At 48.4% G+C, this 13,552-nt stretch overlaps 1 protein-coding gene across 1 annotated transcript; it reads right to left on the reverse strand.

The window, feature by feature from the left end:
• Positions 1 to 6,598: 6,598 nt before the first annotated feature.
• Positions 6,599 to 13,451, reverse strand: LOC146059484 (carbonyl reductase [NADPH] 1-like). Its single transcript, XM_083171744.1, has 3 exons — positions 13,088 to 13,451; positions 9,428 to 9,535; positions 6,599 to 7,358 (listed from the first exon to the last, which is right to left on the reverse strand). The coding sequence occupies exons 1-3, from the start codon at positions 13,374 to 13,376 to the stop codon at positions 6,922 to 6,924; spliced, it is 834 nt and encodes a 277-aa protein (XP_083027870.1). The 5' UTR covers positions 13,377 to 13,451; the 3' UTR covers positions 6,599 to 6,921.
• Positions 13,452 to 13,552: the final 101 nt, after the last annotated feature.

Here is a 13,552-nt window from a genome sequence, read left to right on the forward strand (position 1 = left end):
TATTGTGGTCCGTCTCACTAGCAGAAGAATGAAGCCAGCAAGGGAGCCGGGACGGGACCAGTGAAGTCAGGTCAGGCTGCGGGCGGTGGATTGGCGGGCGGCAGATGGGCGGACGGGAGGGGGCTAACTATAGCACCACAGCCCCCCGGCGCCCACACATGCACAGCGCCCCCCCCCCCGCGGCCGCGGGGGCTGCGGTGCTATAGTTACGCCTCTGCCCAGAACAATGACCCCAAGCCTATGGGCAAACAGTACTGGACAGGTTCAGAACACAAAAACTGTCCTGATTTCTGGTCAAAACCTAGAACTAAAGCAGCAGGTAACAGAACAACCACAGGTACAAGGTTCGGTGGAGAGCCCATGCTACACAAGGGCCAGTGACTGAGAACGTGGCCCCTGTACTGTAGTCCCCTCTCTATCCTCACCACCAGCAGCAGCAGCTGTCCTTCCACCAACGTAAGTATGTATGTATGTATGTATGTATCTATCATTACCCATCCCGACAGTAAGCGCACTCGTGCTGGGCCCTCATTACAGCCTGCATAGTGTTGTTTATTCCATAATAATCCCCTCAATTAGACATTGCTGCATAATATGTTTGTACGGTATAAATAATAGATTACAATAACAATTCTAACGAGAATTTGCAGAATGATTTGAAAATTGCTGTTCACCAAAAGGTCACTGTGATTCCATCAGTATTACAGAGGATGAGCTGAAGGGGACGTGTACGGAGGTGCCAGCGGCTACACTTCCCCAAATAGTAGCTACAGGTGCTCCTATCCAGTATTACATCAGTATTACAGAGAATGAGCTGAAGGGGACATGTACGGAGGTGTCCAGCGGCTACACTTACCCAAATAGTAACTACAGGTGCTCCTATCCAGTATTACATCAGTATTACAGAGAATGAGCTGAAAAATGAATGTGTGTTTAGATAGGGGGGGGGGGGGGGGGGTAACATAGAAACATAGAATTTGACGGCAGATAAGAACCATTTGACCCATCTAGTCTGCCCCTTTTTTGTAACCTTCAGCTAATCTCAACCCTTTTTAATCCTTATTTCTTTGTAAGGATATTCATATGCCTATCCCCAGCATGTTTAAATTGTTGTTAAGGTGCCCACACACTAGAAAGATCTGCGATCGTAAGATGTGCGCATAAATTAGCCTTCAAATCTCTTGCCCGTCCTGGACAAAATATTTCAGGCAAGCGCACATCTTTACCAAAGATTTTTCTTAAGGTCCCGTGTGTGTTCCTATGGATCTTTTGTTAAATCTTCTGATCTTTCGTGCAGCACGTAAGATCAGAAGATTCAGCTAAAGATCCACGATTTTCGACCGATTATCAGTAAACATCGGATGATATATCGGATGATTTATCGGAAATCGGCCAATCGGCCCAAAAATAGTTCTAGTGTGTGGGCACCTTTAGCCTTTACCACCTCTGATGGGAGGCTATTCCACTTATCCACTACCCTTTCTGTGAAGTAATTCTTTATAACATTTCCCCTGAACCTCCCTCCCCCCAGTTTCAGTACATGTCCTCGTGTTCTATTACTTCTTTTCCTTTGAAGAAACTTTCCCTCCTTTTAAACTATGTTTAAACCCTTGATATATTTGAAGATTTCTATCATGTCCCCCCTTTCCCTTCTCTGCTCCAAACTATACATGTTAAGATCTTTTAGTCTTTCCAGGTAGGTTTTGTGATGTAGGCCATGCACCATTTTAGTTGCCCTTCTTTGTATACTCGCCAATGTATTTATATCCTTCTGAAGATATGGTCTCCAGAACTGGACACAGTATTCCAGATGAGGCCGTACCAATGACCTATAAAGTGGCATTATTCATACCTCCCAACAGTCCCGATTTTATCGGGACAGTCCCGATTGTCAGGGCCTGTCCCGCTGTCCCACCCACAGGCGGCAGTGTCCCGCGGTGTGGGGAAGCTGTTGGGAGTCCCCCCTGTCAGCTGCTAAGCAGCGGGGAATAAACGCGTCTATTCCCGCAGACAGGGGGCTGGGGGCATGGCTAGAGGCTCACAGAGCCTCTGGGTCATGCCCCCATAGCGGCAAAATGGGGGCGTGGCCTCGTGGGGAGCCGCGAGTATAGGCCACGCCCCAATTAGGCCACACCCCCGAAATTTCACCGCGCCTCCGGCACGCAGCAGCAACGTCCCGCCTGCGGCACTAACAAAGTTGGGAGGTATGCATTATTACTTATTTTTTTCTGCTACTGATTCCTCTCCCTATGCAACCAAGCTTCTGACTTGCCTTCCTCATTGCTTTGTTACATTGCCTCCCTGGCTGCCTTTAAGTCACTTGAAATAGTGACACCTAGATCTCTTTCCTTCTCAGTAGTTTCCATTATAGTACCTTTGATACTATATTGAGCCTTTGGGTTTTTGAGTCCCAAGTGCATAATTTAGCATTTATTTTAGCATTAAACTGTAGTTTACTTTGATCATCAGTCATTTGATCTACCCCTCCTGGTGTGTTTACTCTGTTGAATATATTTGTATCATCTGCAAAAAGGCATACTTTACCTTCAATACCATTTGCAATGTCACTAACAAAGATATTAAAGAGCACTGGTCCAAGTACAGATCCCTGGGGTCAATGTTCCCTCTAATTTTACGAAGGCTGTGTGCGGCAAAAGATTTTGGCTGTGCAACTTTGGAAGGAAATTAAAATTTTTGTGTGTCACTTCTATATATAACTGGAAAATGACGTTCAGCATTTGTGTTAACTTTACTTCAAAATGATATTAAACATTTAAACATTCAAAACACAGCACACAATGTAGTTAATGGGTGTAACACACATTAATTGAGTCCGCAACTGCAAAAAGGGACCACTGCTGCTTTGTGCGCTCTGTTGTAATGTCTGTGCACACACTCGTCGAGTTGTGTGCGCGCGCACAGCTTAGAGGGAACACTGCCTGGGGTACTCCACTGGTAACATGTCCCTCCATAGAATGCACTCCATTTGCTACAACTGTCTGTTTCCTATCCTGCAACCAGGTTCTTATCCATTTAATTGTTTTATAATCCAATCCCAGACTTTCAAGTTTATTTAGCAGCCTGTGATGTGGGACAGTGTCAAATGCACTAAAGTCTAGATATGCCACATCTACAGCCCCCCCTTCATCTAGTATTTTGGTCAAGGAGTCAAAAAAGTCAATGGACTTGTTTGGCATGATCTCCCTGCAGTAAAACCATGCTGTTTTGGATCCTGTAAATTGATAATTTAAGATATTCCACTATTCTTTATTTTAATAGAGTTTCCATTAATTTCCCTACTACTGATGTAAGGCCCACTTCAATACAGGGCCACAGCTAAACTATGGCCACAGCCGTATGCAATGAGAACTAAAATACTCTAACAATGAATGGTTCTCAATTTCCAATAATTGGAATCTACACCCTCAGTCCCCACCCCCTGCTATACAGAGCAATAAAAGTGGCTTACACAAACAGTTCTGGCATTCCAGGATACTATATCTCATTTAGAATAAAAAATACATGCCTCACTACACACAGGCAAGGTACTGTTGTTATTTACACAGATCAGATATTTGGTTGAATTTACCTATAAGACAATCCCACACACAAGGGATGCAATGTTCTGCAGTGAAGACACTTGCTTGCAAATGTACCCAGTAGAGTTCAAAAGCATGTGGATGTTACAGCAGAGAGAGATACAGTCTGCAGGTATGCCCGTGATAAAGTTGAATTGACCTATAACACAATCCCACACACAAGGGATGCAATGTTCTGCAGTGAAGACACTTGGTTGCAAATTTACCCAGATAGATTATGTCCGTCACGTGTACAGCAATTACCCATTTAGTACTGAATGTAGCGTCCTAGAAAGGGAGCGCAGGCAGCCAAAATGGCGCCCGGAGCGGCATAGGGGGGCGGGGCAGTGGCGGACCAAGTCCGAACGAAGGGAAGGTCAGGGGGCAGGCAGGTAGGCCTGACCCCCTCCTTTCACACCTGGCACTCCGGCCAGCCAGTCAGAGAGAGCAGGGGGGAGCCTGGCCGGGAGGGGTTTAAATAGTCAGGCCAGTGGGGGAGGCAGCATTCAGCACAAGCAGAGCCAGGACACAGGGGGAAGTCGCGGCAGCGCAGCATCCCCTTGTGTGGAGTGGAAGTATTTTTGTTCGGACAGGCAGGGAGGTGGGGGGCTCGGGGAGGCACCAAGGTGCGAGGAGCGAGCAATGGGCTGCACGGGGGGCGGTTGTTAAGACGCCTGGGCGGCAACGACATTGGGAGGATAAGGTCCCTTGGTTTTTAAGTGAACAGTGCGGGACAACCTGGCATGGGCAAAAGTGCGAGGGCCAGAGTTGCGCATTATACGGTCCTAGGTCGGTCGGGCAAGAGGCGCGCAAGGGAGCGCCAGCGGAAGACGAAAATGCTTAAAAGCATTTTAGGGGTGAGCATCGTACAACGCACGGATAGCATTCAGAAGGCACCAGGCTTATACATGGGAAAAGGGGCAATGCACGCAAAGGCGCCGGGGGGCTAAACTAAGTGGAAGCGGCAGGGTGGGGGTTTTTCGGCCCCGGGGCAGGTAGAGGGGCCTCAGTGGCGGGAAGAAGCAGTGCGCAAGGCATCGGGACAGGAGGAGCCAGCTGAGGTTTGCAGATTCACCCTCGGTCGGGCCACACGCCAGGCTCTAGCTGTCGACGGCAGGCCAAACGGCTGCGCGCCAGCCAACGGGTGATCCGCGGGGGCTGGCTCACTGGTAAGGGGCGTAGCCAAGGGCCTACAGCGTAGGCGGGGGGCACGCCCCGCGGTTTAAGTCAATGAAGGTCATTGACAGGTTTCTTGCCTTGCCCACCGTTCTCTGTCCCTACCCTGCAAAGGTAATTAAGGTGTGGTAAATAAACTGTGGCCAATGATTCAATCCCATGCACTGTCTCTGAGTATGATTTCGGTTGGGAGTGAGGTGACACGGGGACACAGCACACAGCCCTCGCACCCTTATGACCCTGTAATTGGTTACCGATCTTTTCTTGGCTACAGTCGTGTTTTTTTCCCTTAGAGAACGTGCTTTGTGGATTTAGCAAGTATTACAGCGGAGAGGAAAGGATGTGACAGAGTGAGTTTCTGTATAATAAAGGTATTGGATATGCGTTTGCAGGAGGTTCTGATCTCGGACCATTTTTTAAAGCGGCAATCATTAACGAGGCAGAAGTAGTCTGTGGTGGCTGCTGCTGCTGCTGACCTCACCCACAGTCGGCCATACAAACCGCCAGACATACCAATATATATGTAATTGATCAATCAAATGATATTTTGAAAGTGTGTAAATCTATTAAAATGAAAAGAGGTGATGTTGCCCATAGCAACCAATCAGATTCTGTCCGTCATGTAAATTGATATCTCTTTTAATTTTTTAAAAGCTTTAGTTAATTTAACCCTTGTAGGCTATAGATTTAAAGCAGCAATAGTTTAAAAGGCAAAACCAACCTGGATCGGCCTTTCTAATGATTGCTGCTTTAAATCTGTGGCTTTGGGTCCTGATTCAGACAAGTTGATTGACAGGGAGTGGGTGTGTGGTGGTGGAAACCGGACGATTTTAGGGAGTGGCAAGGAAAACGATGGGCGTGCCCGAAACTTTTGGAGTGTCAGGGAAAACACAGGCGTGCCAAAGCCGGTTAGGGGAGGGTGTGTGAGGTCAGTGGCAGGCCGGATGTGCCTGGAGTCAGTCCTGGGCTACGCAGAGCCAGCGATGGGCTGTGGCCAGTATAATATTCATCGGATGGCGAGACGGTTGGGAAGGGTTTTGAACATATTTGCCAGGGGGCGAATGGATGTGCAGCCGTACACATCCATTCGTACAAGTGTACAGTACATATTCAATTTGGTTGTGCAAATTTAATGCCAGCAATTATGTCTGAATCAGGCCCTTAATTGCAGAGATTGTGCCAGTTCACGGAACTCACATATACCCCTCTGTATCCTCCCTATATGTATGCAAACCTCCCACCTTTGTCAGGCACCCAGTCAGGACTCGCACATGGCCCGTCGTTCATGGGCCTGAGAAGGGGGTGTGGCTATGAGCAAAAGGGGCGTGGCTTCACTGGATGTCTGTGGGCATGGAGCCAAACCCCCGTTTTTTTGCCGCTGTGGAGGCCATGGCCAGCGCGGTGTGTGCTGCTGGCCACGCCTCCCGTGAATAGACGCTACGTCTATTCACTGCTGTACTGCTAGACAGAGCAGCTTGTGGCAGGGGGAACTACAAACTAGCCCCCCCCCCCCCCCCCACAGCAGGACACTGCCGGCCCCCCCCCCCAAAAAAAAAAAAAATCAGGAAAGTCCTGAGAAAATCGGGACAGGTGGGAGGTATGTATAACAACAGGAACTTGTTCTACATGCTAAATGGACTTAAATCTGCAATCACCCCATGCATATGATGAGCTGTCTTGGTGATCACTGGGACATGGAAAAGTAATAGGCCGCAATCTCATTGATTTTGGCTCAGCCCACAACATGGCCGCCTCCACCATGCGCATCATTGAAGATTGTGATATCATATATTGTATCCCATTCTACTTACTGCAACAATATTTAATCAGCCGCAAACGGTTTATCAACGTAATCTTTTATTCCTTAACAACAATAAGAGATGAAAGGCACGAATGATGCACAAGAGGTATCATACAAAAACACAAAACTTTATCAGTGCATCCGCTAACACAAGAGGTTCTCAGCTCCTGTCCCCAAGTGTCTCCAACAGGCCATGTTTTGTGGAGGTTTTCCTTCATGCACAGGAGAGTTCATCTATTTTGCTGGACCAGTAATTATCCCATCTGCTCCCACAGACCGACATCTCGAAAACATGGCCCGCTGGGTTGATGTTGAGAACAGCTACGTAAACATCAGGAGGTTTGGGCGCCAGTTTGGATGTTGCTATTACCAAGTTACGATCTTCTTTTCACTGACGATCTCTCCATTGGGTGATTCGGTTCCAGTCGGGAGTAGAGCCAGATATACCGGTGTGACAGCCCCTTCATCTGGAGACTTGGTAGCGTTGGGACCAGCCATGTCGGTCCTCACCCAACCTGGGCAGCAGGCGTTGAGGATAATGCCCTCTCCTTTCCTGGTCTTGTTTAGCTGACGAGCTTGGATTCTGGATAGCACCGTCACGCCAATTTTGGACACCCCGTAAGCAGTGTTTGGCCAGCCTTCTTTTTGGTGGACGCCCTTCTTGGCAGCTTCTACAAACTTCTCCATGAGCGTTGCCAGCTCCTCCTCGGTGATGGTGTCACTGCGGAATCTCTCCTGGAGTTCCGGGCTGCAATTTGGGAGGCTCTTATAGCTCATCATACTGGACACATTGACCACCCTCCCTAGGGGAAAAAGAAATAACAGCACTTACATGAAAATACACAAAATCTAAGGAAATTAGCTGGAAAACACCACCAGGAGCCCCCAAAGCCTCAATGGAAATGGCTGCCTTGCATGTGCGGTCAGTGGGGCAGCTCACTGAGCACATCACCAGCACCTTGTAAGTGACCCATAATGCATCACTCCTATCTAATTGCATATTGCAATTCGATCGAGGGAGTTTATATCAGCTGCAGTGGGCACACCAACAGGTACAGCGGCCTGGGCAAAATGATTTATGGCTCCATGTTACCCACTGCCTCACCAGTCACCCACTATCCCTGTCACCCTCTGCCTTACCAGTCACATGCTGCCTCTCTCTGTCAACCACTGCGTCACCCACTATCTCCCTGTCACCCGATAACAATCTGTCTCTCTCTGTTTACCTTGCCTCTCTCTCTGCACCCACTGCCTCCCAGTCACCCTCTATGCTGCCCTGTCACCCACTATCTCATTGTCAACCACTGCGTCTTGCTAGTTACCCTCAGCCTCTCACCATCTGCTATTACCACTGACTTCCTCTCCCTCTTAACCACTGCTTCTCTATCTCCCACTATCTCTCCCTGTCACTCACTGCCTCTCACCATCATCCTCTACATCACCATCTTCCTCCGCACGTTACCCATTCATCACTCACTGACTCCCCCTGTCTCCCATTCCCTTGCATCACCCACTACCTCCCGCTTTCACCCTTTGCCTCTCCGTCTCCCAGTATCTATCCCAATCACCCACTGCCTTATACTCTGCCTCACCCCTGCATCACTACCTCTCCACCACTCCTGTCACCCTCTCCCTGCCATATGGATATTGTATTCCTTTTGAGGCTACACCCTTTCCATAAGGCTATTTCCTTTTGCTTGGCCATGACCACTTCCCCAAAGAGTGGAATGCTTTTGGCACGTTCAAACATAATCACGGTGCCCTCCAGTAAATTTCTTTTGTCAGTTCTCGAACCGCCCCTATACACTGTCCTACTATTGGGACAGCCGGCCAATAATCATCTGATTGGGTCAATAATTAAACAGTGTATTGCAGAGACTGATCAGTAATTATCTGTCTGTCTGACATGCTGATATTGCCTAGCTGTACCGTAGACTGCCCGACATCTACCCTGTTCCTTCACTGGAAGGGAGCGGGGAACTGTGTCATCCCCAGAACATCTCAATGTATCAGATAAAATGTCTGTCAGTCTATGGTCAACATTAGCCTGCCTCGGCTTGCCCTAATACTAACTACACCGTAACCTCACAGCAATCTTTGTAAGAGGTCCCCATTCCACCAAACTGTGTCCCAGGTCAACACTCTCCCAACACGTATACAGTGCCACATTGGGTTTGCTTGTTCTGCATTGTAGGGGTTCGGGGAAATGTACGATTTCACGTTCCAGCCTGCTGTAGGCCAATCTCATGCATTCTCCTGGGATGTTGACCCAAGAATAAGTTATGTCTGGTTGCCACCTTCTAGTTACAGGTGAACCCATCACAGCTGGGATACGGCCATTAGGTTGACAACTGGAGGTCGACAGGGCTGAGGTCAACAGTCAAAAGGTCGACATGAGTTTTTCAAGCTCTTTTGAGCCGACATGCTGCTAGGCGGTATTTTATACCATAACATCCACTACGGCGTGGCGGGAGAGTAAAATAGCGTGCCGAGCGTAGCAACCCATGCGGTACACTTAGACGGTGTCCATGTCGACATTCAGGACAAATTAAAAAACTGAAAAATTCATGTAGACCTTTTAACTGTCGACCTTCCGACCCTGTCAACCTATTTCAGGTGTTGACATAAGCTCTGTCAACCTTCATGCAGTCGACCCTATGACCCATAACCTCACAGCTTCAGTCTTAATTTTAGACCCAACTTTTCACACTCTTACCCAATGGCCTTAGCTGCTCTATGACATCATAAGTTTGTTTATACACACACGCACGTGTGCACACACACACACACACACACACACACACACAACTTTTGGCTGGAGCAAGTTAGTCTGCCAGTATAATTTTCAATGAGTTCATTGTTGTCAACGTACCATTTGGTTTAATGAGAGGAAGAAGCTCATTGCAAATATCTCTGGTGGCAAAGAAGTTGGTCTTCAGCGTTACTTCGGCTTGGGTGCCAAACGGGGTGGTGTCAGCGCCTGGAAGTACCAAAAACAGAACTACATTAGAACCTGCTCCATGTAACAGTAGGAGAACTGAATAAAAAAATGTTTAATTGGTATTAATAAAACAACAAAGCTAAAGGATGGGATGTATCAAGTCTTGGAGAAAGATAAAGTGGAGAAGTTTCCCATAGCAACCAATCAGTTTTTGTCATTTCATAGACTGTGCTAGATAAATGATAGCTAGAAGTTGACTGGTTGCTATGGGAAACTTCTCTGCTTTATCTTTATCCAAGGCTTCATACATATCAGATATCGAGATGTAAACAGGACAGTAGACAACAGGACAGGATATAACCAGAGTAGGCCGCAGAGGGAAATGACCAGAGAAGGCGGGAGACAACAGGATAGAGCCTGAAGAAGGCAGGGTGGGATAACGGCTGGTTAGAGAAGGTAGGGCAGGATAACATTGGGCTCGAGAAGGAAGGGCAGAATAACACTGGGCTGGAGAAGGCAGGACAGGAAATCGGTGGGCTGGAGAAGGCAGGACAGAATATCGGTGGGCTGGAGAAGGCAGGACAGGATATCAGTGGGCTGGAGAAGGGAGGACGGTATAATGGTGGGCTGGAGAAGGCAGGACGGTATAACGATGGGCTAGAGAAGGCAGGATGGTATAATGTTGGGCTGGAGAAGGCAGGGCGCGATATCGGTGGGCTGGAGAAGGCAGGACTGTAAAACAGTGGGCTGGAGAAGGCAGGACGGTATAACGATGGGCTAGAGAAGGCAGGATGGTATAATGTTGGGCTGGAGAAGGCAGGGCGTGATATCGGTGGGCTGGAGAAGGCAGGACTGTAAAACAGTGGGCTGGAGAAGGCAGGACGGTATAACAGTGGGCTGGAGAAGGCAGGATGGGAAAAGGGTGGGCTGGAGAAGGCAGGACAGGATAATTTTGGGCTGCAGAAGGGATAATGTTGGGCTGGAGAAGTCAGGACGGGATAATGTTGGGCTGGAGAAGTCAGGACGGGATAATGTTGGGCTGGAGAAGTCAGGACGGGATAATGTTGGGCTGGAAAAGTCAGGACGGGATAATGTTGGTCTGGAGAAGGCAGGAGGGGATAATGTTGGGCTGGAGAAGGCAGGACGGGATAATGTTGGGCCAGAGAAGGCAGGACGGGATAATGTTGGGCCGGAGAAGTCAGGACAAGATAATGTTGGGCCGGAGAAGTCAGGACAAGATAATGTTGGGCCGGAGAAGTCAGGACAAGATAATGTTGGGCCGGAGAAGTCAGGACAAGATAATGTTGGGCCGGAGAAGTCAGGACAAGATAATGTTGGGCCGGAGAAGTCAGGACAAGATAATGTTGGGCCGGAGAAGTCAGGACAAGATAATGTTGGGCCGGAGAAGTCAGGACAAGATAATGTTGGGCCGGAGAAGTCAGGACAAGATAATGTTGGGCCGGAGAAGTCAAGAGAGGATAATGTTGGGCCGGAGAAGTCAGGACGGGATAATGTTGGGCCGGAGAAGTCAGGACGGGATAATGTTGGGCCGGAGAAGTCAGGACAGGATAATTTTGGGCCGGAGAAGTCAGGACGGGACAATGTTGGGCTGGAGAGGGCAGGACAGGATAATGTTGGGCTGGAGAAGGCAGGACAGGATAATGTTGGGCTGGAGAAGGCGGGACAGGATCACGTTGGGCTGGAGAAGGCAGGACAGGATCACGTTGGGCTAGAGAAGGCAGGACAGGATAATGTTGGGCTGGAGAAGGCGGGACAGGATCACGTTGGGCTAGAGAAGGCAGGACGGGATAATGTTGGGCTGGAGAAGGCGGGACAGGATCACGTTGGGCTAGAGAAGGCAGGACGGGATAATGTTGGGCTGGAGAAGGCAGTATTGTTACATTGTATTGGCTGAGGCAGTGAAAAAAAAAAAAAAGAGTGAAATATCTGCTAAATGTTACCACAGCATGATAACTATGCCAAGGTTACAGTGTAACAGTGACCAGTGATATAGGCATACAGGGCAGCAGTGGAAGTGGTTTGTAAGGAGATGGGAGGGTACTACTACACTAATCCCTCCTAGGGATGGCCATAACTCGGTTATCATCGATGGCCACAATTGATGTTAACCTCATTGAGGTAAAATCACGTGCAAGGAAGCAATCCATCGGTTCACCCACTGATGGTCAGTCCTGCTTTACTATTCACTGAGATGCGGGCCAATCACAGACTCTGGGATAGGGCTTTGCGGGTGTGTCAGGGGGCGGAGCTAGGCTCCGTGTCCAGGCACCTTGTAGAAAAGAAAATACACCACCCATTGGTTCGACATCATCGTGCATAGACCATGGATGATGTTGAATCATCGATAGTCGATGGCCAATCCTAGTCCTTACTCACATATCACAATCAGAAGTTAGCTTTATTTTTTTGCAGTCTCACCGCAGGCGGAGCCGTCACCATGACTGAACAGTGAGCCCAGCTTCCAGAACACACAGAGCATCTGACAGACTGGGGTTATTTTCATCTGACACAATTTGTCTTGGGTCCAAAAATGACTTGTGATAGCCCCGGGCATGTGACACAGACTAATAAATACAATACACCCTTATTTTGATTACAGTGTAACGATACTGAAGTGCCAGCCCTGTATCATTATATGGGTCAAGGGGGAAGTCGACATGCGTCAATATATACACACCTGAAGATTGACATGGGGTTAGGTTGACACATGCATTAGATCAGCATGGGCTAAGTCGACAGTGAAAAGGTCAACATGGGGTTTTTAATTTTTTTTTATCCCGGATGTCGGCAAAGTCAATGTGGATACTAAAAAAGTGCACCGCTGCGCTCGCCATGCTTCGGGCATAATATTTTGCTCTCCTACCATGCCCTAGGGCATGGTAGGACATGAAATATGGTCTGTCGGCACTTCAGCTGTGTCGACATCTAGTAGTCGACACAGTGCATGTCCACCTTTCTATTGTCTTCCTAGTGACCGTATCCCTCATTATATACAAGATCAATATTTTCTGTTCAGTTATGGGGCCAGATTCTCTAAGCTTCAAAAGTGATAAAATGGAGAGTGATAAACAGCCAGCCAATCAGCTCCTGTCTGACATTTTTCAAACACAGCCTGTGACATGGCAGGTAGGAGCTGATTGGCTGGCTGTTTATCACTCTCCATTTTATCACTTTTGAAGCTTAGTGCATCTGGCCCACAGACACTGAATTCTTACGTAAGTGCAGCTGTCATTCTGCACAGGCCGGTTACTTCACGGTTACTTCACTGTTGATGAACTACAAGTACAAGCATTCTTTGCCAGCCAATGTCTGGTGTCCCGTATGATGACAAGGCACAAGGGGAGTCTATTTACAAAGGGGTCTATGTTCTAAGGCCTGGAGAGAAATAAAGTGCATGGAGATAATGTACCAGCCAACCAAGCCTGTAGCTAGAAGCTGATGTGCTGGTACTTTATCACTCTCCACGGCTTATTACACAGACCCTGTAGTTACCATGGTAATGAAGCAAATGCTCATTTCATATGGGGTAGGGCATGCTGACACGAGTAGTCCAACAACAGGGGAACATACCTTTAAATGCAATGCCAGCATTATTAATGAGGACATCCAGGCCTCCATACTTGTCTTTCAGGAAGTCGCGCAGAGCCCGGATGCTGCCCAGGTCATTGATGTCCAGCTGGTGGAAAAGTGGGCACAGACCTTCATTTTCCTTCAGTGCCCTGATAGCTTCCTCCCCCAGCTGGGGGTTCCTGGCTGTCAGATACACGTCTCCCTGGAACTGCTGGCACAAGGCCCTCACTACAGCCAGGCCGACCCCTTTGTTGCCCCCTGTGACTACTGCCACCCGTACCCCAGCCATGCTGCCAGTTACTATGTGCACAGAACCTGGTGACAGTCTGCAGGATCTCACACAGCCAGTACACTATGCACCGGGCAGAGTCTGCTGCTGCAGGTATTTATTAGAATAGCTCCACCCAGCAAAGGTAACATCATGCCCATCCCCCAAGCACAGACAGATTAGATAACAGGATAAAC

Source organism: Crinia signifera, chromosome 2, assembly GCF_055691185.1.
Source record: "Crinia signifera chromosome 2, ASM5569118v1, whole genome shotgun sequence".
NCBI classification, from domain to species: Eukaryota; Metazoa; Chordata; class Amphibia; order Anura; family Myobatrachidae; genus Crinia; species Crinia signifera.